The sequence below is a fragment of the Lytechinus variegatus genome, chromosome 8 (assembly GCF_018143015.1).
Source record: "Lytechinus variegatus isolate NC3 chromosome 8, Lvar_3.0, whole genome shotgun sequence".
Classification (NCBI taxonomy): Eukaryota; Metazoa; Echinodermata; class Echinoidea; order Temnopleuroida; family Toxopneustidae; genus Lytechinus; species Lytechinus variegatus.
Genome location: NC_054747.1, coordinates 13,723,043 through 13,748,527, shown reverse-complemented (window position 1 = coordinate 13,748,527; position 25,485 = coordinate 13,723,043). Strand labels below are relative to the sequence as shown.

The 25,485-nt window shown below is 36.8% G+C and overlaps 1 protein-coding gene across 1 annotated transcript; it reads right to left on the bottom strand.

Moving 5' to 3' along the window:
• Positions 1–1,176: 1,176 nt before the first annotated feature.
• Positions 1,177–21,081, bottom strand: LOC121420671 (nephrin-like). Its single transcript, XM_041615332.1, has 10 exons — positions 20,997–21,081; positions 13,632–13,970; positions 10,994–11,332; positions 10,286–10,618; positions 8,692–9,000; positions 5,350–5,466; positions 3,936–4,136; positions 2,790–3,077; positions 1,882–2,193; positions 1,177–1,490 (listed from the first exon to the last, which is right to left on the bottom strand). Exons 1-10 carry the CDS (start codon positions 21,079–21,081, stop codon positions 1,177–1,179), a joined length of 2,637 nt encoding a protein of 878 aa, XP_041471266.1.
• Between the last annotated feature and the right edge of the window lie 4,404 nt (positions 21,082–25,485).

The following is a 25,485-nucleotide window of genomic DNA, read 5'->3' as shown; positions in this document are numbered from 1 at the left end:
TAATCATGACGACTGTTTTTACAAAATATTGCTAAACTTTAAACTTCAATAACTTTATTATTTGTTGTCCAATTTTGATGAAATTTTCGGCATTTTGCTCAGTGGATTATACTCTATGTATTAAGATATTAATATTTTCAGCCCGGAACATCCCTTTAATTGATCAGACATGAAAACCACATACCGGTTCGACCGTTTTGCGCATAGATTTCATATAGGTTCTCATAAATCATGAGTATAGTTTTCGTATTGAATTCTATGTTCAATTCGCAAGAAATTTATTTTTGAATGCTCTTAAAAACGCAACTTTTATACTCAATTTTTACACAAAGTCCTTAGCGTGGGGGCGCCACACCCTCTCCAGCTCGATCGCTTCGGTCACTCACGCTGTCAAAAATATTGTGCCCCCTTCGGGATTTTGCCCCCCCAAAACTGAAAGTGTTCCGGCGCGCCTGAATAACATAGGTGAAAAACTAACACCATGCAAGTATAACACCTGTGTAAAATAACTGGTGTGGTCCTCTATGTACACCGGGTATAAACACCGCAATTTTTGCTGTGTATATTTATTCATCTTGATCGCTCGCATGATGGCACACGGGGGGGGGGGGGGGGGGGGGTTCAGGACGAGTTAGTGTGGAAGGGGTGTGGCCGGGGTATATCAATTAACTCGTCTTTTCTTTCTCTATCTTCTTGTTATTGAGGCATGTCACTGTCGGGCGAGAAACTTTACTCACTGTGATTCCAAGTACAGGCATTTGCCTTTGTACATATATACTTTTTCATGTTGCTAGTTGTTGTACGGGGGCAGGAGGAATGTGCCCGGGAAGGTAGGCCTACTTTGAAATGCAGAAGCGCAAAACAATTAAAAAAGATGAATCATTTTAGATCAGGGAATGTCTGTAACAATCTTATCAGCCAATCAAATTCAATGATTTCAGTAGGTTGTATCTGTATATGCAAAATGCTATTATAACAAGTTTCATAAAGGGGGCCAGGGACTTTGTCGGATTCATCTCACTTCTGAAGGAACTTACCACTGGTGGAAGCGAAGGTTTCTACTGCACTGCTGGTGCCCAATCTATTGACTGCCCACATGGTCAACCGGTACCAAGTGGATGGATGTAGCCCAACAAGCCTACATGAAGTCCCTGTCAGGACTTTGTCGGATTCATCTCACTTCTGAAGGAACTTACCACTTGTGGAAGCGAAGGTTTCTACTGCACTGCTGGTGCCCAATCTATTGACTGCCCACATGGTCAACCGGTACCAAGTGGATGGGTGTAGCCCAACCAGCCTGCACGAAGTCCCTGTCAGATTGACGAGTATACCACAACCAGCCTCATCCATTTGCGTGTTGTTTGGACAGTACTGCAGAGTGAATCCTTGACGGTGTCCACCATCAAAACCGGGTTGCCAAGTCACGAAGAGGGTCGAAGATGTAGTCTGATTGAGCTCGACGAACAGCTGAGAAGGGGGGTCAGGAATAGCTGAAAACAAACGAAAAAAGTCGAGGTTAACTAGTCAGTGGCGTAATGAGTAAAAAAATGGGGGAGGGGGGTGGGGAGATGGTGCACTATCATGCAAAATTGACAAAATGTTGCGAGCGAGTAAACACGTCGATATTTTTATTGCAAAAATCCAGTTTTGTAAATGTTTTTGTCACAATATTCAGGTCAAAATAATATCATACTTTGCTTTGCTTTTTTTCTCCTTGCTTTCTTTTTCTTTTTTTCGCTTAGTCATATTTATCGTGGGGGAATCGCCCCCAGCCCCTCCCCAATCTTGTTAAATTGATCCCGGTGTAAAATGTGCAGGTCAAAATGTTTTATTTTATATTCCTTGCATTTACTCGTCCTTATCATTTATTAATGGACTTACATGTTGCGTTGAGATTAATGACGGCTTCAACTCTTCCGTAGACGTTAAGTGCCGTGCACCTGTAATTACCGTGATCGATGTCGGGCTGCACATCGAAAATGGTCAAGGTACTCGTGACTGTGCTCTCATAATCACTGTTCACCACATTATTCACCACCAGCGTCCTGTCAAAGAGCTGTGCGGAATGGTTTCCGAGTCTCTCCCAGTTGACACGAGGGCTTGGGTTGGCCTTTATGACACAGACTAGAGTGGCATTTTGACCCTCGTCGGCCGTTTCCCGGAAGTTGTCATTGCTTAGAAAGGTGGGCGTAACTGAAAAGGTAGCAGATCCAAATATATATTTTTGGATAGCAACTGATGCTGATGCATTTCTTTACTTTTTACTCGTGAAATATTTTTCCTAATTATGTTAACCACTTAAGTCTCAAACATTGAAAGAGGAGAGAAAAATTCATGAAATCCATGAAATGAATAGTAGACCTATTTATCCTTTTGTACCAACGGTGTATCATGGTCATGTATACAGTCGCTTGATAAAAAAACAATTTTGTTGATTAGGCCACTGTATGGGAGAATGTCTAGAGGTGTATGTTACACAAATGCAGGGCGCATGGTTTACCAAATCATTGCTATGAGACGGAACATTTTTCTTTCAGTAAGATAGTGCAACATAAGACTGCACAATGCTGTTTAAATCTGTGCCCGTATAAAACAACAACAAACTTTGGACCAAATATCTTATCCAACATGCGTGTTCCTGATATGGGGTAAATCCTTTACCCAAGCTCTGTTAAAGGGCAAGCATGTCTTAATAATACGACATCTGATGAATTACAGCTGGGTTCAATTATGAAGTAATTTGCTTGCATCGACTTTAATTAATGTGGCTAAAAGCAATGTCCTCTTACATATCACGACAAGTTGTTCATAATTGCTGCTCATTGGTGGAAGGTCGTTATTAGCGATGCATCTGTACACCCCTGCATGGTGTCTTCTTACAACCCTGAACCTTAATAGCTGTGAGCCATCCTCTTTGGTCATCTGGTCAAGCATCAAACCTTCGTTGTCGGTCATCATCCAGGTCAGAGCCGGTCTGGGGTTGCCTTCGGCTCGACAGGTGAATTCTAGGTCCGCAACGCCCTCGAAAACTTGGCGGGCAGTTATGCTTCTGGAGATGATGGGTTCTTCTGGTGGAACTGTGGAGAGCGGTGATAGCAGCACATCATCGGTAAATGCATATAAACCACCAGAAGAACGTATGACAAAATTCGAATAAATGTATAGAATATAGTTTCTTCAGGTCGCGTTGCTAGAAATTATTCTAAATACAAATTTTGTTCAATTTAGGAGATCCTTGAATCTTATACAGCAACGAGTTTATCAATACTGTGCTGCACTCAACCCAGGTAAGGTAAGGACATGGCATCAATTTATTCTTTGAAACGCCGAGCATTTAACAGATGCTCTAAGACTTACTGGTAATTTTGGCCTTTTATTTGATTTTAAAAGACATAGAGAGATTCGAGACCTCTGATGAAGTTCGTCTTAATAGTGTTATAAGCATATGTATATCAAAACTTGCCTCAATATAAACTGGTGCTCATTTTTTAGCAGCCCCGACCAGAAAATTGTGTTTAAGATATTTAATCGTGAAGTCGGGTAATTAAAATACGATTATCATTTTCGTGATCTGAAATCTTGCTGCCACCGTTGAAACAATTTGTGACATCAACATACATAACAGGGGCCGCGGAATGGTTTCGAAAGAAGGGGGGGGGGGGGAACTGAGCCGAAAGTGGGGGCTGAGCATGCCAAAAAATCTTAATCAGATGGTCATTTTTACGTTTTTAAACGGTTTTGAAACAAGTGCGGGGGCCCAACAGCCCCGTTTCCGCGGCCCCTGTATGGAAGTTATCTTTAGTGAACAGACCAATTGCTACAATGGCAACAACGCGAGGAGACGGACTCCAGGCTGAACAAACTTTTTACGTTATGTCCAGACAGAGTGTATCCAGGATCTGACTGTTCAGTTGGAAACTGTAGCTTCTACTCACATTTGACATCAGGAACGCAAGGTTCTGAGCAGACGGTAGAATTACATGATGGACCGACAGCGGTACAACACTTGAAGTCCTGTCTGTGGTCTTGTCGGGTGAAGTTTCTCGTGTAACTAAGAGTGGTCCGGGATCCTAATGGTGCGGAGCTTTCCTCAAAGTGGGTCTGCAGGTAGTTTGGCTCATAAATGGTTTCATCTCCTACAAGTATGACAGACATGCCTAATGTTTAATTTTGTATCATTGCTTTACTTTATAATATCTGCATTTACAATAGCATAAAACCATTTCCCTCTTTACTTGCACTACCCACAAAACATATCGCGTCCTTATAGTCTCAAGCCATTCATAGTTTGTACATCTTTTGTATATCGTTTGAAATTGTCAGATTCTTTTATTTTTATTCGGTCGAACGAATAAGATGAAATAGAATCTCTTCAATCTACTATCTGAATAAGGGGATGAAAGTTTTCATCATGCCCACGGTTTTACACTCTGGAATTTGAACTTTCCCTCACTCGTCATTTTCCTGACAGCGCACAAAATGCGAATTTACTTTATTTGTTAATTTTTTTTTCTATATCTCTCTCCCTTACCAAACATTCAAATCACTGCTTTTACACTCGGGGCACGCGGGCACAAGCATATGGAGGTGGTCGTGGGCATGGAGGTGGGGTTAAGTGATCAAGCAAAGGAGAAAAAAGAGAAAGAGAAAACATCGAAGCAAAACTGATACTGAAACACATAGAATGGGTTCTTCGTACTCTTTCGTTAATGAAAACAATTGGAAGATATCTGTATGTCATCTCCCCTGCCCAGCCATCAATTGCAATAATAATGGTAGTAGAAAAAAAAAATGTGATTGATACCTTGCGCGTATATAGTGTATTTGGAATATCCAATAAGAAATCACCTTTAGGGTTCCGGCAAATTGGGTATGTAATCATTTATCTGAATAGGGGCCTAGCCAAGATTTTCCAAAGGAAAAGGGGACACATTTTCCCAAGGAAGGTTTTACAAGCAAAAGTGAAAATTATATAAAAACGGTTTTCACTAAAACGTAAAGATCAAGTTTGTGCCACGTTAAATTTGACAAGTAAAAGTAGGACTCTCAAGGGGGTGGGGGGCATCAGCCCGAATGCCCTCCTCCCTAGACCCGCCACTGAATCTGAATGATATCTCTATACTGTACTTGAAGCATAATAAATGGGCAACCCGTAGGAATTCCTTTGAAAACTTTAAAAGTGCCTAAGAAGGGTAGTTGCTGGCGCAGGGGTAATAGTAACACTAAAAAAATACTTGTATTAAGCGTGTATAAGGCTTGAAACAAATGTTGGATTTTACTATCATACAGTTTTGAGATCATGTAGGGAAGGCTCTCTCCTTATGATTGCAATTGAATTATAGTACATACCTTCGATCCAGACTAGATTAGCCGCAGGATTGGTGGGCCCCGATCGACAAACCATGACCTCCGAAGACCCCTCCTTAACCTCAGGACAAACGGTCACTTCAACGATCGCTGGACAGTCTAGTCGTTGTAGGCAATGATAGAGAGTATAATTAATAGATAAATCAGTTGAGGACAATCGTTGTACCTGGCACATAATAATAATGATAATAATAGCTGGATTTATAAAGCGCTTCTTGCCTGAAGATACAAAGCGCTGCTATTATTACCCCTGCTTTAGCTCGAGCTACCATCACCGGCGCTCAGTGCATTCAAGGAAGTGTGGATAAATTTCTTGCTGGAGGAAAACACGTCATGGCTAGGATTCGAACCCACGACATGGGCGGAAATCTTTCCCGAAAGGTAGGGGGGACAACAAGGGCTGATCCAGCCTTCGCCAATAGGGGGGGGGGGGCGAAAACATTTTCAGCCATAATATGTTAATCCCCGATAGGCCGCTCAAAGGTAATTTTTGTCTGTTTCATTGAAGGAGTATAGTCCTCATAGTCCTTTTTAGCTATATTCTTATAAATCAACATAAATATATATCATTGTCCTTATTTAGGGCCTATATAATGCGAGCGCGAAGCGCGAGCAATTTTTTTTGTGGAAAATCTATATATTTTTTTCTAAAATTTGAACATTCTGGGCAATGTTTGTTATCCTGAAAAAAATGTATATACAACTAAATATTTACTACGACCGCGAAGTGCGAGCAGAGGTTAACTGATGGAAAAAGTACCTGTTAAAGACTGCTTGCAATTACCCATGAAGACGTTACATATTTCAACAATCAAATAATACGAGCGCGAAGCGCGAGCTGAATTTTTTTTGAAATTTTTACCTAAAGACTGGAAATTCGAAGCACTTTTTGTAACTTAAACGTATAATAGGTATATAACTAAACAATTAATGCGAACGCGAAGCGCGAGCGGAAAGTTTTGAGATTTAGACCTGAGAACGAGACACTCTATTCATGTTTTGTAAGTTATGAAAAGGATAAGTAATTGGGGATCTTTCCTACACCCGGTCCTTACATTAATAAAGCAAGAGCAAAATGCAGCCAGAAAATGTTCATATACGTTTAATTTGAATTGATCGAAAAGGTACTTGTTATTTTTAAGGACTGCTTGCACTTAGAGATGAAGACGTTACATATTTCAACAATCAATGCTATCGCGAATCGCGAGCTGAAAATTGTTGACATTTTTTAAAAAAGAATCGAAAATTTTTAATCAATTTTGTAATCGTGAACAGGGTAGCTATATAACTAAACAATTGATGCAAGCGAAGCGTGAGCAGAAAAATTTGAGATTTAGACCTAAAAACGGGACACTCTACTCATTTTTTGTAAATCATGAAAAGGATGAGTAATAAGGGATCTTTCTACATTAATAATGCGAGCACAAAGCGCGAGCAGAACATTTTTGATATTGTGATCTGAAACTGGATAATGATTTAAATAGAGAACAAATTGAATATCTGAATAAACATGAGCGTGTTTCAGATTTAGACTTAGAATCTCTGTACTATAGACATCTATCAGCAAGCGCGAAGCGCGAGCTTAAACTATTTGATATTCCGATTTAAAAAAAAAGAGTCAATTTCAGCTATATTATTTCAAGCACTTTGTAGGAAAATTGTGAGGTGGATATGGATCACACTTAATAAAGAGCTGATAGTTTTCATTATTATTTGAGTTTTGACATATGACTGGGACATCCTTAGGACAAGTCATATGAAAATGATGACTATCTTCCTATTCCTCTTGCTAAGCGCGAGATGAAACAAAAGGGACAATTTAATCATTAAATTGATATCTTATTTATTATTGCATAATGCGGGCGAGAAATCTGATGATGTTATGGCCTGAAAACTGGAAATTTCAAGCACTTTTGTAAATTGGAATAGAATGCATCAGTTAAAATATTACTGATGCGAGCGCAAATCGCGAGCCAAAATCTTTGATAAACTGTCATGAAAATCAATAGTGAGACTTACATAAATCGCCAATCAAAATGCGAGTAGTACTATCTGCTACGTTTTGACAATCAGACTTGAAAAGAGATATTTTCAAACTAAATGGAATACACAAAAGTTATAGGTACTGAATAAATCGAATTTTGCGAGCGCTCAGTGCGAGTAGAAAATGTCAATATTCAGACCATAAAGCTGTAACTTTTACAGATCACTTTTTTAAAAACTGTTTGTAAATCACACAAAATAATGAAAGTTCGATTTCCGAGTGAAATGTATAATGCATATTGACTTCCAAACATGATATTCAAGCTCCATATTGAAACATCATCTATCAAGCAATGCGAGCGCGAAGCGCGAGCGAAAATTTTATATAGTGACATGAAATATTCTTTTTATTTTCCAAGTTTTCTTCTCATCTTATTTATTCACTCTGGAAAATTTGTTTTTCACTCAGAACGTAAGGTCATTTAGTCCAAAATACAAGTATAATTTCGAATGTGAGTGATGTATGTTTCTCCATCATAAAAGACCAAACATAGTAGGGGGGACATTTGATATTGTGTCCCCCTACTATTTTTGGTAGGGGGGACACGTCCCCCCTGGACCCTCGACCCACGACCCTCTGTTTCAAAGGCGAGAGTCAAAACCACTAGACCACGACGCACCCACCATGGTGTGGGATGGTGTGCCAGGCTACGAGTCAAGACATGTGGATTAGCAAGAACAAAAACGCCAGCTTCGAAAGGACAGCAAGTTCCATCAAGTGGCTGCCCCCAATGCTGTCTTTTGCTTGCTCACTTGCATTAGACTTGTTCTGGCGAAGATTGGTCTATTCAACAATCTCCAATTCCAAAGGTATTGTTGAAGTTGTGGTCGTCTTCGCTAGCTAAGGACGAACATCATCATCATCAGTAGAGAGTAAATAATAGTTAACATACATTATTTCGTAAAGTACTGTTAACAGACACAGTAAAGAGAATGATGATAATTGTTTTCATACTCATCACCACCACCATAATAAGAATTTTCGTTATCATTACCACAATTACGATGACTATTATAACATGTATAAGTTTCTTTAACATCTGTCGTGTCATTTTCACCACCACTTGCTTCGCTATCATCATTATCATCACCACCCCCGTAACATTCCCAAGTTGCCACTACCATCTTATTACCGCAATTATCATCACATCACTATCCCATACTATACCACTGAAACCACCACAAGTAAGTTCGTAACCATTCGCACCATCACCAATGCAATCGCTACCATCGTGTACCTCCCTCGTATTCCAATCCCACAAAATATCCCTGCCAACTTACAATTGACCACTAGTTTACCACTTGTCACTCTCATCGGTTGCGAGAGCTGATCATGGATGACACTGCACTGCAACATCAGGCCGTTGTCCTCCCTCAGAGGCAGGTATCGCAATTGACTCAAGACATCGATACGGTTCTCGGCGTCTGCGGATACCTGAAGCGTTGCATCCGCACTGAGGTTCCTGGTCCCAATGAACCATTGAATTGAGGGGGATGGGTGTCCGTTGTCGGCTTCGCAAGTGATAGAGGTTTCCTGGTTTTCATTGATGGCGTCTGGGATATCACTGATAACTGGTTGGTCAGGTGGACCTTGCCAGACACACGTTAAAGATGAGGAAGCGGCATTATGATTCTTTGTTAGTATTCGTAAATGTTTCATATTTGGAAGACGATTGAAGATTTGACCAAGTGTCTATTTAGTGACAACTGTTATACGCTATTGGAACCCTTGTATCTGATTAATTGAGAAGAAATAGATTGAAGCTTTGTTTTGTGAAACCGTTCCCCTGTATACCAAGTTACCATTTACCAAAGATAGTACTGAAGACGCATCATTAGTTTTACCTATGGGTCAGATGATTATGATCAGAGAACGGGGAAGGAAACAGTGTCATCTACATCATTATGCCGGGTTGCATCACTTATAGACAAATTCTGATGATTATTGAGGATATTGGTGACTTAGAATCGGGACTTTTAAAAATATAAAATCAACTTGGGAAGATAAGGAAGTCGCTGCCTGTAGGAGTTTATATAACAAAGTTTTGGGAGAAGTTCAGAATGCAGTTGCAAAAAAAATGTTGGGTTCAACAAGAAATGTTTGTTGCTAAACGGCAGAGGGTAATATTGTCTTGTCTTATCGAAAACATCACCAGCGCCACAGTGTAAGCGAATGTAACAATGATTGAACTGGTGGTGGCAGAGTTTACCTAATTTTTTTGTAGCATAGCTTTAGGTAGCAAGGCCAGATATGATAAAGGATGCTAAAAAGAAATCAAGCGACAGTCTGGAATAGCAAAAGCTGCATTCAAGATCATCTTTACGAGAGTACTGAAAAATCGAACTACTAATGTTTCAACCAGACTTAAAATTACATGTTGCTTTGCAATATTTGGTGTCGGTTGTTTGAAGGATCTAAATGCTAGACTCTAAACAAGGCTATGCAGTAGCGATTGAAAGATAATTAAATGTGTTTATTTTTTGCATATTATGATGGACATGTCAGCAATAATTTTAGGCCGCACTCTTTACAAGAATGCTTCAGAGTAAGTCGCGCTTACTATAAATGGAATGAGTTTACGTGTACACCAAGGCTTGACACTCCACTCAGGGCTAATAGTGATGCCTCTGGTTTACAGTCCATGGACATACGCCGAAAAGAGTGGAACATCTTCTTAAGGCAACGTTTAATTTTGCCATATCACTTTAATGGTATAAAATGGTAGTGCACAACGTATTGTATCTTCAAATTTCGATTTCGATTAATCATAAAAAATATACATGTTTTCTTCTCTATTTTAATAGTCATGTGCTTCACGTGATATGTTATAATATCTAAATTTCTTAGGAGGTCAGCTTAAGAATTTCATCGTACCATCGACGGAGAGTCTAATACCAACGTCACGGCTGATGCCAGAGGTGGTTGCTTGGCAGCGTAGAACCTGCCCATGATGTTCTCTAGAAGGTTGGATGATGATGTTACTTGACGCATCCTGTAACCGAATGTCGTTGGCGTTCGGGGTAAACACCGGTCTACCGATCCCGGACGCCACTTGCACCCCATCGAGGTACCATGTGATAGCAGAGGCGGGTCTTGTTCCAATGCTCCTGCAGGTGATGATGTTCTTGGTGCCTTCATCAAGGGTTAGTGTTCCACCGTCAGAAATGATGGCGGAATTGAGAGCGATGGTCACATTCGTTGGTGGCACTGGATAGAACAATTACAGTACTGATGAAAGAAGGGCCATGGATATCTCGATGGAAGGGGAGGGGGGTGACGGTCAAACATTCCTACAGGACGATGGCAAGGGATATACAATTATGTATATCTAAATCTTGGTCAAAAATTAACTCAAGATCAAAGTCATTGGGCGTCTTCCAATAACATGTGGTAATACAAATGGTGTTAAACATTTTTGTACATTTTGTAATTCCTCATTACTTTGATTTTTCTAATTAGATAACACAATTTACACATTAATATGATCAAGACCCTATAGAGAAATATGTTGCTATGGTTCATTATTTGTGTGTGTGTGTGGGTGGGTGTGTGTAGGGGGGTTTGGGCTAGTTTCAGGCCTACCTTGTACATCAAGCTGAATGAATTTGGTCAACGGTGTCACGAGAGCAGGATGTGTCGCTTCACACGTGACCGCTGTCAGATGGTCAGCCATCGATGGAATTAAGGTCACCTCTCTACTGGACATCGTCAGCTTACTACCGGTCACTGGCTGGTCAACCGTATCATCCTGGGTGATACGAGCGGTGGTGGACGTCCACTCGATGTCTGCAGGAGGGTTGGCACCGGGTTGAGTTGTGCAGGTGAAGGTGTGCGTTTGGCCAGACAGGACGGGCACGACAACGCCTTGTCCGTGGCCAACAGATGTCATTGTGTCCGAGAGTTCTATGCTTACAGGTGGAACTAGGGGGAGCGAGTAAAAAGTACTCGATTTTAGTCATGCATTTCAAAGAAAGATGGCCATGGGGACTGACGAATCCATAGAAGGGGGGGGGGCGGCCCGTGCCCCTCCCCCTCCATTTTGAAAGGCAAAATGCTGGTAATGTAAAAGTGTGCCCCCCTTTGAAAGTGAAGAACTCATTTACATTATTTACTATGTATTACAAAGATCAACATTCACATCGTCAAATCATCGGATATTTGTGTTAATTTGCTGTGGTTATGGCATTTTATATTGAATTGGACTGTTGTTGCCAGTTATTACAATTGTTCCCTCGATACTGCATTACAGTTTCACGTAGGCCTATTTACTTTGGAACAGTGATAATAATGACAAAATAATTAAACTATAAAGAAATTCAGTAGAGTTTCAAATGTATATATATTTTCATATATATACAGTGCGTCCCATAAAAAAACGAAACCGAGATTTAGCGATCATTTATCATTACTTAATCATAAATAAAATAGACAAATGACCTACCAATTTAAAGCTTAGAATCTCCTCTTTCATCTGTTATTACTTAGATCATTTTTCATTCACGCATGAGTGAGCAAATACAATTTGAAGGAAGGATATCAAAAACTCATTTGGCGGGGGGTATCTGGGTTTCAAAAAGAAAACCACATTTCTGAAAAGTTCAATATCTGCTCTTTAATTTGGTACCTCAATTACAGAAAATGGTCAAGAAATAAAAAAGTTCTGGTCATTTGAAGTAAGGCTTGAATTTCAATAATTTCATAAAATGAAGAGGTTCTCCAGGCTGGCTTTCAAACTCACTCGACACTCCGTTTTGTTGGCGATCAGCCATGCATTAAATCTTTTGTTCACCATGCACATGATGCAAAAGCTTCTGTAGGAAACCGGTGAAAACACGTTTATCTCATGAAATTATGGAAATACAAGCCTTATTTCAAATGGCCAGAACTTTTTCATATCTTGACCATTTTCTGTAATTGAGGTACCAAATTAAAGAGCAGATATTGAACTTTTCAGAAATGTGGTTTTCTCTTTGAAACCCAGATACTCCCCGCCAAATGAGTTTTTGGTCTCCTTTCTTCAAATTGTTTTTGCTCACTCATGCGTGAATAAGAAATAACCTAAGTAATATCAGATGAAAGAGGAGATTCTAAGCTTTAAATTGGTAGGTCATTTGTCTATTCTATTTATGATTAAGTTATGATAAATGATCGCTAAATCTCGGTTTCGTTTATTCTGGGACGCACTATATATATCAAATACCCCAAACCAGTGAATAATAAATTAACTACTGCACTCTTAGAATAAATCAAGTTTAGATGATAATTCATTCTACAATATATTGCATATTATTGAAACCCAACAAAAGCTCCACACTCTACAAATGTTATGAAATGCCTTAAATTTTCACATTTTCAAATACAATGCTTTTTGGGTTTTCCCCATTTTTCTTATTTAAAAAGTCTTGGCATTATAGGGTAGGCTTTAGACCTTTAATGCAATCTAACATTCTTATTTCTTGGTATTTATCATTATTTTTCAGGATGTTGCATTTAGGTTTGTAGTTCATCAACAGGTTCTTTTAATGTTCCAACGGAAATCAGGTCTGTTCCCGCAATTGGTATTTAGTTCTGAAAGTTTGCTTTAGAATCAGAGGGGGTATCTATACACAGGACAGAGAACAGTCCTTTATAACATACAAAAAACTCTTTATATTACTCCGTATATTTGATTAGCCAAAATGATAATGATGTAGTAATGATAGAAAGCTATTAACTTGCAGATAACATAGAATGGTACAAGAGCTTTAAGGAAATATATATATCCCCTAAGAGATGATTCATATCAATAATTCATGCAGTAATCAAAGAGAAAAAAAAGATATTTGAACTTCATTAAAAAGTCATTGTCATCAATCATTGTCCCAAACAAATAGCCTACCCTCGCCGACGGGTGGGGAGGGGGTTAATGCCATTGAGCAATAGACAGCATCTGCGAGGATCGTCCAGAAAGAAAATACCCTAGGATTCAAGAGCAAGCTGCTAGGACACTCTAGACGCAGATTCCCCCCGAGATTTCCCAGATTTGCACACCCTAAAACCCCAACCAGGTATTTTTTGTGCAGATGTCCCACCATATTTGAAAATTACATACTCTAATTGGTGTTTTAGGCCATCGTGATTTAGCAGTCTTTTCTCATGTTGGCGTTTTTGACACTTTTGTCACTGTCCACTCTCCAATGACATTGACTCCCCCCACCATTGCTGGGAAATTGATACTAACCATATACAATGAGGCGGGAAAGGCTCCCAGCATCTCCATAGAAAGTGGCAACTCTACAATCATACACATTGTCATCCTCTAAAGAGACATCTCTGATTGTTAAATTGCCGCTTGAAATTAAATCAATGTCCAACAAATATTTGTCTGAATTTTGGTTCGTTCTGCTGCAAGCATTAGGACAACTGTACGCTGCTAACACACTTGAACCCATTTGCCATGCGACAGAGCCAAAATAGAATTCATCCGTCTTAGGCTCGTAACTGCAAACTAATAACACTGTATCTCCTTCTTTGACGGATAGATTTTCAGGCGTTGATACGACTGTTTGCTGAGAAGTCACTGAAAGAGATATGAGGAAGCAAGAAGAAACTATTAAAAAAAAATACTGAGACTTAACTTGGGAATGATTCAAGCATACATTTCCTAGAGTCTCTTATAGGGTTTGACCCACCACTAATTGCAACACTTGATATTCCACTGCAATGCTTTCCAGGAAGGTCCCCTGAACAACATACTAAAAGTCCCAAAAAATCCAAGCTGTGGAAATTTATGAAATTTGCATATTATGCAAATTAGCCATAAAAAGATAGAAAAACAAGGAAAATAGTCCAAAAATTACAAATTAAGTGTCCAAAACAATTTTATTTGAGCGGAAATTCATGATGAATAACTGTAATCAATGTTTTTAATCAAAAATGCAAACAAATCTACCTCATTTGCATAATATGCAAATAAGCATCCATATATGGAAAAAATGTCAAAATATTGCTTGAAAATTTCAATAATGTTGAAATTACTATGCTGCTTTCACTAAGGACGTTGAAAGCATTTATATCAAGCTTAGTGTCTGTAGTGTCATTTGCATATTATGCAAATAAGTATCTAACATGTAATAAATATTCAAGAAAACACACCGGTGATACATTCCTCAAAAATTGCAAGTAGAATATCTATTGAAATTTTCATTTTATCTATTGGTTTCTGCAACACTTTTTCATAAACACATGAGCAATGAAAATGCAATAATAATATATGTATAACTGACAAGCAAACATTGAACATAATTGCATTTTCTATTAATATATATTGATTGTTAGAAGGTTGCAGGGGTTACCACTATAAGCTAAGTTTGACTGCGTGGCAGCCCCAATTGGAATATGGAAATGCCTTACAGGAAAGTAATACCATATTAAAAGTCAACAAATAGACAAGCATAGGAAAATTACAAAATTTGCATTTTATGCAAATTAGCCATAATAATTTGCAAATGAGGAAAATGATCAAAAATTTGGAAATCAAGTGCGGAAAACAATATAAATTGAACAAGCTCATGGTAATCTTTACAAATTTAATAATTCTTCAAATAAAAAAATTGTAAATAGATCTACATCATTTGCATAAAAATTATGAGCATCCTTGTATGAAAAAAAAATCCCAGAAATTTTGATTTTTCTCACACAAACAGTTAAACCCCCATTCAACAGAGAGCAAGACCTCTGAAAGACTGCTGTAAGACGATAAAACTTGCTTGATCTTTCAAGGGCATTTCAACGAACTTTCAAAGATCTCCGATGTCTTTCACGATTCCTGATAGATCTTTCAATGGTCTTTATGTTCCTCGTGAGTCCCAAAACTTTTTGAAACGGTTCAAAACAGTCTTTCAGTGGTCTTACAGGAAAATTGTTTTTGATGATTTTTCAGTGGTCTTTCAATGAACTTTCAAAGTTCTTATTAGTCTTTCTATGATCTTTCGGCAGTCTCTCAAGATTTTTACGGAGATTACTGTAAGACTCATGAGAGATCATTGAAATATCATCGAATGATAATTGAAAGACCAGGCAAAGTCTATGAAAAGAATTTTGAAAGATCACTTGATGCATAAACATCTCTGAAAGACCATTGAAAGATCTCTATAGGACAGGTGTCTTTCAGAGTTCTTTGAGGGGTCTTTCTGAGCCATTCCACAACAGAGATGACAAATTTCAGTGATCTTGGAGACTGCTGTATAAGACCTTGCCAATTTTTTGGTCTCCCCTCTGTGGATCTAGATCAATATATGATTACTAAAGTACATTAATTATCAGCTTAATATCTGAAGTGGAATGTACATGTTATGCAAATAAGCATCCGGCATGTTATAAATAATCAAGGAAACTTGTGATATTTTCCTCTAAAATTCCACGTAGATTATGTGTAACCTTGATGACCTTGCTAGGTTAATATTGACTTTTTTCATGAGCAGTTACCGTCAGAGCAGATACCCCACTCACATTGTGCAATGATGAGTCAGTTCTACATGGGTCCCACTGTTTGAATGCTTCATATTTCTATCCAAGTCTTGCTCTCTCCTTGACTTGGTAGAGTCTTTGCGTTTCTTGCTAGTATAGTCCACGCTAGCATGCTCCTTGATTGTCAAGTGATCAGCACAAGATGTCACACCCAGTACAAATAAAAGCTCGTTAGCTTCGAATATTTGGTCCTTGTAGCACACCACTTGTCTTGGTGGTGAATATGAGTACTTGCTTGAATCACGAGATCTCTGGGCATGGTTTATAAGAGTACCAATGAGCATTTGCCCATACGAGCGACATGAAAGCCACTCATGATAAAGGCTTTAAGTGTATATAGACATCTTTCCCAGATACAGGAATCATGATTAGACGTTCTTGCTGAATCCAGTTGCTGCTTCAGGATGAAGCATCCATTTTCTGTTCTTTCCTCTTTGATGAATCTCCTAAGGATGGCAACTATCTCCAAATATTGTAGCTATAGTTTCTAAGCAAATCGTATGCAAATAATATCAATTTCCTGATATTTATGGCAAATGGAAATTCCTCAGTGAGACAATGAACAACCAAGTAGACGTTAACAGATGAAGGACTAAGCCAGATTATTGCCTTTCCAACAAGAGGACACAACATAACGGAACACCCTTAACATCACCATCAAATACCATCCAACATTGATTAAACAGTGTGTAAAGTGTAAAAGTGTGTAAAAGTTTTATCGGAAGGCTTGCGCATGTTGAGCTCCTAAAGCATCAGTAAGGTGAAGCTCAGAATTGCTACACTAGGACCACAGAATGGTTTGTAGACAAGCCTATAATACACCATTTGTTGACCGGATTGGCAATGATCCAGGCTGTAACAACTAGCATGTTGGAAGCTCTTAATATCATGTTATCATGCTATGACTACATTGGAAGACAACTGATTTTAGTCTTAGTATTTACCACTGATCATGATGATGATGACGCTGCTCTGCAAGGCCTGGAGCCTGTTCTGACCCAGACATTTAGTCAAGCGGGTGTAGCCAAACTACTGAAGAAATTGTTAAAGAAAACAACCTGCACGAAGCTACTAGGCCAGATGGAATCTCTGCTACACTTCTTAATGAGACTACTCATCAGATCTCACCTGCCATAAGTTTGCTTTTCTTGGCCTTCCTTCTGTCGTTCCCATCCATATAAGAAAGGGATGTCAGCTCTAACAAACTACTCACCAATTTCAAATACTGTGCTTTGTTCTTGCCAATCCCATCATCTTGTCAGACTAACAACATGGCTTTAGGACGTGAAGAACAGAGTTCCAGTATTTTACCTTAAATACAAATCATATTAGGATAAATATGCATGCTTAGTGATAGCAGCATATTGATTTGAACAACAGTCAATGTGAGAAAATCAAAATTTCTTGACATTTTCCATATATGGATACTTATTTGCATAATATGCAAATGAGGCAGATTGGCTAGCTTTTTAAAATAAAAACATTGTACTTATTTATTCATCATGAAATTTTGTTCAAATTGCTTGCTTTTGACCTGTAATTTAGAATCTTTGTGTTATTTTCCTTATTTTCTATTTTTAGTGGCTAATTTGCATAATATGCAAATTAATTTTCAGGCATTGTGATGAATTCTCATGCTTAATGATAGTAGCAAAAATGTCTACATAAATGAAATGTTTTCAAGCTGTCTATATGAGAACAATCACAATATCTTGACATTTTATCCATATAAGGATGCTTAATTTGCATAATATGCAATAAGGTAGATTGGCTGGCGCTTTTGAATAAAAACATTGAATGCAGTTATTTATCATTACTTTTCGCTCAAATTAAATTGTTTTGGACACTTAATTTGTAACTTTGGACTATTTTCCTTATTTTTCTAAATTTATATGGCTAATTTGCATAATATGCAAATGTCATAAATTTCCACTGCTTGGATTTTTGGGGACTTTTATTATGTTGTTAAGGGGACCTTCCTGGAAAGCATTGCAGTGGAAAATCAAGTGTTGCAATTAGTGGCGGGTCACCCCCCTATTCTGGCTAGATTGACTGGACTATTAACAAGGTAGGCCTTTGGCTTAGAGAATTGTATCAAGGGCACTGCAACCCCATTCCCTAATGGGGGGGGGGGGGGGGTCGGTGGACGAAAGAAAATAAAAGGAATGAGACGGGGAAATGAATATCGAAAGTGTCCTTACATAAATAAGAACGAGTGAGTACGCCTACCCTCTTTTCCATGCCCCATTCCGGGCCGGCCCAGAAAAGTGAATACGGACAGGGGGTGTGTGTGCGAGCGGGTCGGGTGTACGTGGGGGGGGGGGGGGTGGGAGATGGAGAGAGGGTAGAGATACATTGACTGGGCAACATGAAAAAGAAGGGCAATTATATCAGCCGATTTTTTAAAGAATACTGTTGTAAGTTGTGTGGCCCAGTAGTTAGAAGATTGGACTCATAATCGGAAGGTTGTGAGTCCGAATCTCCAATCTGCCATTGTCTCCACTTTGATAAAAAAAAGACCCGAGAGTAATATCTGTAGTCTATAAGGTCAGCCACTACTGTATGACGGATCAACCTAGACGTAAAATGTTTCCTATATACATAATTGGTTATATACCAGGAATATGCTTCTCTGTCGAGTTCCTACTGGAGTTACCATAAACAGAAACAGTTATAATTGAGCTAAACCTGCTTTGGTAAAGTAGATTAAAGCATGAATGGCAACATAGGAGGCGGAAGGGGGGGGGGGGTTGTTGCACCCACAAATGTAATAACGCCCACAAATGTAATAACACTTTACCCACAAATGTAATAACGCCCACAAATGTAATAACACTTTACCCACAAATGTAATAACACTTTACCCACAAATGTAATAATTTTTGATCGCCCACAAATGTAATAATGACTTTACCCACAAATGTAATAAATTTGAAGGGATTTTTGGCGAATCCGTTCTAAACTAAAATCCTATAGTAATGCGTTCATATAGCACAAAAGTGCAAAGTCTTTTTTTCAGACCGGGTTAATAAAACATCAAAATACAAGTCCAAAGTCTTTCTTCCAGACCCGGTTGTTTCAAAAATTATAATATAAATCCAAAGTCTTTTTTCCAGACCCGGTTGTTAAAAAAATATAATAAAAGTCCAAAGTCTTTTTTTTTCCAGACCCGGTTGTTTAAAAAATTGTGATATAAGTCCAAAGTCTTTTTTCCAGACCCGGTTGTTTCAAGAATTTTAATAAGTCCAAAGTCTTTTTCCTGACCCAGTTATTTCAAAATTTATAATATAAGTCCAAACTAAGATACGATAATGATATTCCTGTGGAAAAAATGGGAATCGAGCTTAGTCTTTTCTCCAGACCCAGTTAATTAAAACTGGTGGAATTAATGTCTTTGTTGTTTCAACTTATACGGTGTATATTGTGAATATATGCACTAAGAGTAAATTGAGAATCAAGCGTAGTCTTTTATCCAGACCCGGTTACCTGTTATTTAAACATTATGAATAACAGTTTAAAAACAGTATAAAGACCCCATAATCTTATTAATGCTGGATATATAGCGTAGTCTTTCAGCCCGACCATTTTTTCTTAAAAAAAAACGCTAATAGTAAGAATTAAAAAAAATCAAAGTCTAAGACCAAACAAACCTTCAACCTAAGAACCTGTTTTAAAAGAGGTTTAGAGTGTTGTCTTTATTCCAGACCTAAAACAGTTACGAAAAAAAATCTTCTAACATAAGACCTTATATTCTTATTCTCGTGGAATAACACGAGTTTTAAAACGTACCCTTTCCTCCAGACCCGGCTATTAAAAAAGGTAACTGAAAAACTTCGAATCTAAGGCCAAATTTCCAAAGTTTCACCCAGTAAAAATATGTCTTTTTTTTAAATAATACTACTACCCCTACAAAACATTGTAATAACGCGTGGGTAAAGCAGACATCCTTTCTCCAGACTTGGTTACTATTTGAAAAATAAAATAGTTTTTACAAATTAATATTCTAAAACGAATACCCAATAATCTAATTACTGTGGAACAACATGAAGACCGATTGTCGAACCGATCGACTTCCCCCCAGACACAATTATTTCAGGAATAAAAAATCAATAAAACTCAACACCCAACAACGAATCTAAGAACCAACAATCCTCCAAATTAAGACCATGCATGTAGAAAAGCACATGTTTAGAGCGTTGTCTTTATTCCAGACCCGGTGATTTAAAAATGATTTAAACAATCCTAAAAACAAAAGACTCATATTCTTATTCCTGTGGAATAACACGAGTATTATGCTTAGTCTTTCGTCTGGACCCGGTTATTTAAAAGATAAAGAAATATTGAAAAAAAATTACAGCTGAGACCAATCTTCAAAATTAAACCCACTTAAAATGCTTGGGCTTAGAGTGTTGTCTTTACCTCTCACCGACGTATATTATAACTTTTGAAACGACCGGGTCTGAAAAAAGACTTTGGACTTGCATTATAATTTTTGAATTAACCGGGTCTGGAAAAAAGACTTTGGACGTATATTATAATTTTGAAACAACCGGGTCTGGTAAAAAGACTTTGGACATATATTATATTTTTGAAAAACCGGGTCTGGAAAAAGACTTGGACTTGTACTGTAATATTTCATTAACCGGGTATGGAAAAAAAGACTTTGCTATTTGAACGCATTACTATAGGATATTAGTTTAGAACGAATTCGCCAAAAATCACTTCAAATTTATTACATTTGTGGGTAAAGTCATTATTACATTTGTGGGTAAAGTGCATTATTACATTTGTGGGTAAAGTGTTATTACATTTGTGGGCGTTATTACATTTGTGGGTAAAGTGTTATTACATTTGTGGGCGTTATTACATTTGTGGGCGATTATTACATTTGTGGGTGTAACAGGGGTAGGCACTGTATATAAACTTTTCACTTGATTTCCAGACAAAACACATCCACAAAATTGTACGGAAAACGCACCCCCAAGGAAGGTATAAAATTATTTTCGTTTGTCGTTCTTTTATTGCAACCCCCCACCTTAATGTTGGAACCGTCCCTGCATAGCTAAGATTTACTCACCTGAATGCATCCACTGCGTCCAAATCATGGCTGTTAAGATCAAGATAACGGGGTGCTTATTACAAGCAGGAGCTACCATTCCCATTGTTGCCTGTAAAGAGACAATTATTACTTAATTTAGATATTAATTTCAATACTAGGTATTTGAAAATTGTCCATGAATATCCGAATTCAATTATCGTTCAATCCTTATAAAGGAACATCAAGTAGTATATTAATATTCATCTAAAACACACGATGAATTATTTAAAACCAACTTAGTGTCCTGGAGTCTTTGATTTTCTGATTAAATTAAATAACAAAGCTGTCGGAGATAAAAGAGCACGAGACCAGTTCTGTGATGGGACGTTAATTTATAGTTGAAAACTAATTTGCGCCTGCGTGACTCAGAAATTGCGTCCGTCCATATCTGAGCAACATTAGCTTTGTAGCTTATTGCATTTTAAAATACCAAAATATTGCGATTTTGTAAGGGATATATGAACGGTTGTTTTTTTAAATGTGGCAATCGACGTCCATACATGTATTTATTAAACATTACAGTAATTTTCGTTATTTGAGCATGATCTTGTCATGCCCCCTATAGTTTATGATGTGAAATCATCAAGTATTTTTGTTATTAAATTTTGAAAAACAGATCCTGAATTAAAAAAGAAAATGGATTAATTTAATATTTATTGAAAATAAATAAAATAGTTGTTGTTTGCGTGAGATTAGACTCTGGAAGAATATCAGGCGGTAAAAAAAACGCGTTGCATAATTCTGTGTTAATTATGTTATGAATTATTGATAATACTGGAATACGTGGGGGAGAAAGGTAGGCCTTTAAAATTGTTTGGACCTACAGACCGCCGGGTGAACTGAGTAAACGGAATTAGTTTTCGTAAATTGTGACGTCTTCATTTGCATCAATTTGAAAATGATCCTAAATGTAAACAATATTTTTTAAGAAAAAAAATGTTAATGGGACAAATTGAAAAATGGCGTATTTTATTTTTCCTTGGTGCTTTTTTGTTGTTGCCTTTATTACATAGAAACCTATTAATTGTCAATAAATATGATTACCGCCCTCTTAAGTCCAATCAGAAACAGCTGCGTGTTATGCTATGAGGAAATTAATTCAATTCAATTCAATTCAATTTTATTCACATCTCTTTAAAAACATCAAAAGATCAAGTATACAAATCAATACAAAATACAACATACATTATACATAACATTATAAAAAGAAATGGTAAAGATGAAGTGAGGAGGATGTGGGGGATAAACAAAAGGCCATTGGCCTGTCAAGGTAAATCCCCGATTTTACCCCACTTCAAAAAATAATACATTACAAACACAAAACTAACAACATTAAAACAACATAAAAGGCAATAAATTAAAAATTAAATTATTCATATTCAAACTTAAGTAAATACAATTTATATTTCCTCCTAAAAGAACGAGTAGTTTGACTTTCTTTGAGGTCATCTGGCAAGATATTCCAAGACTGTGGGCCTTTAAAACTGACAGTTGTTCTTGAAAAATTATAATGGTAAAAAGGTACATACATTTTATTGGCATTTCTTGTGCAATATTTATTTATGTTGACGTTATATTCAAAGTATTCATTAAAATATTTTGGGAGCAATTGTTTAGAGTAAGAAAACATAAAAGATGCTAGTTGTAATTTATTTATATCATAAATATTCAGTATTTTCAATTTCTTGAATAAAGGTTGAGTATGTGCTAAGTAATTGGCATTAGTAATAACTCGTATTGCACGTTTCTGTAATAAAAATAATTTCTGTAGTGAATGAGATGAACAGCTGCCCCATACAATATTGGAAAACATGAGATGTGATAAAATCAAGCAATTATATAATTTGATTAAAATTCTCAATGGTAAAATGTGTTTCAAACTATTAAAAACTCCTATGGATCTTGATATCTTTAAAGCAATGTGATTTACATGTTCCTTCCAATTCAGGTTTTCGTCTATGATTACGCCAAGAAATTTAGTACTAGTTTCTCTCTTTATTAATACATCATTAAGTTTTATATTTATTTCACTATCTTGTATTCTGCAATTCCTACTTTTAAAGATCATGTAACATGTTTTATTTTGATTAATATAAAGTTTATTGACAGTAAACCAAGTTTGTATCTTTTCCAATTCTAAATTAAATAAATTGTTCAATGCCACCGGATTATTACCTGATAGAAATAAACTGGTATCATCAGCAAACAAAATTATTGATAAAATATTACTAACATATTGCAGATCATTGATATAAAGTAGAAATAAAAGTGGCCCGAGATTTGAGCCTTGCGGTACGCCTACCGTAACATTTTCATATTCAGAATTACAGTTATCAATAGTCACATACTGTTTCCTGTTAGAAAGATAGCTTTGAAACCATTTTAATGCACTTCCCCTTATTCCATAATATTTCAGTTTGTTGAGTAAAATCGAATGGTTAATACAGTCAAATGCCTTTGACAAATCTAAAAAGAGCCCTATAACAATATGTTTTTTTTTTCAAAGGCTTTGGCAAGTTTATCTGTTAAATCAATTAATGCATAAGTAGTATGTTTCATGTAAATTAACGCTATGCTGTTAATTGATTTAAGTGAAGCAAAGGGTTAAATGTAAGCCTGTTAATGTATTTGCATAAGGAACGGGCCTAGATCATCACTAAAGGGGGCGCAGGGTTCTACCTCCCCCCTCCCCTCTGATTTTCCAAAAGATGATAGAGAGGAAATATATTTTTTGAAATCATAATGGTAGGCCTTATGAAAATAAATTGAAAAGAAAATACAAACAATTAAATTAATAAAGGATTTAAAACAATGATATTCTTGAACTGCCCCTGTTTAGAAATCATGAATAGGAATAAAGGGCAATGAATAAGCAGAATTTTTTTCTGGTATCTGATTTCTCCTGCTTTAATCCCTTGTCCCCCATCATTCAATTATTTTTTTTACTTATCCACTACTGTTTCTTGTCTCTCTTCATTAACTGTGACTACAATCATGGCAATTAAAAGAGGAAGTTGATCATATTTTTCCGCAATACTAATCCAAATATAAGATACGCTAAAGAAAACAAATTACAAAACCTCTTTTGAATATCCACTTTAAAAATTCAAAAGGCCTTAAAACCTTACATGGAAAAACACACAATGACAATGTACGTAATGGACTGAGGCAAAAAATGTGAATGAATGGAATATAAAACAGCGAGACTATGCTAAACAAAGTTAGTCAAAGGCATGTTATACAACTCTTGATTTCACCACATACGGTTTGGAGGTGGAACATGCAAAACAGATTCCTAAATTATTACTTATAAAAAGAATAGCTAGATTAATGACGGTCATCCATCACACTTACACACACACACATACATACACACATACATAACAGGTACTTATATAGCGCTTTAACAAAAATATGATCAAAGCCCTGTACTTTGAACAACTATAATTCATCACTGCTCGTTTATTTCGTGATCTAAAAAATCAAACGATTCCAATATTATTTTGATAGGTGTATTTTTCAAATTTAATCAATAATCGGCTGCTGCATAGTTTTATTAATATTTATTTATTAAAGCATCGGCCATCGCAGCAATATAATAAACAGAGAACTGCGAAGTGTGAAGCTTGACAAAAATAACTCCAATTTAGGTAAACTATCAATTTTGCTTTCCGCATATATGGAATAATTTGCAAAATGGTTTTAGAAACATTCGCAGTAGAAAAGAACAAATATGTATCGATTGTCAAAAGAATCCGGCTGAAAAGAAAATTAATAAATAGGCATCAGTATACACTGCCTAATACTAAAAATTTGTTTAAAGATTTTTTTGATTAATGACATTTTTTCTGTAAATACGTTCTTTGAAGATAACTAATTATGTGACTCAGTAATAAATCGAAATGATTGAATTGTTGTTTAAAATATAAATTACATTATTTCGGGCTAACCTCAATTAGGATTTTGAATAATATGTTAGCTCCAATTATCATTTGTGTGTGTGTGTTCAAATGTGACGTACTGTTTCATGGAAATATATTTGACATTGAGATTGGGTAATTTCGTGGGTAGGATAGGAAAGAGTCGTCAGATTCAGTTGTAGTCGATCTTTCAATTACCAGCCAGATCAAAATGCCATGAAAACGAAACCAAAACAAAAATCCCTGCAAAGACGGGAAAACAAATGAAGTACATTGAACTACAAGGCAATCATATCTGTAATATGCATATTATCGTATCAATGATTGTTATACGATTGTAGTCATATTAAGTATTTAAGTGAAAATAAAATCAGTGTGGATACTGCTGTTTGAAATATTTATATGCATTTTGCATGATATTGTAACTTTATTTGTATTTTAACCTTGTTAAATCAGGACATTGGTGTGAAACAGCAATTCAGCTGATCTTTTTATCCTGTATAAATATGTTCTGATAAATGAATGAATAAATAAAGTCAATACAAATT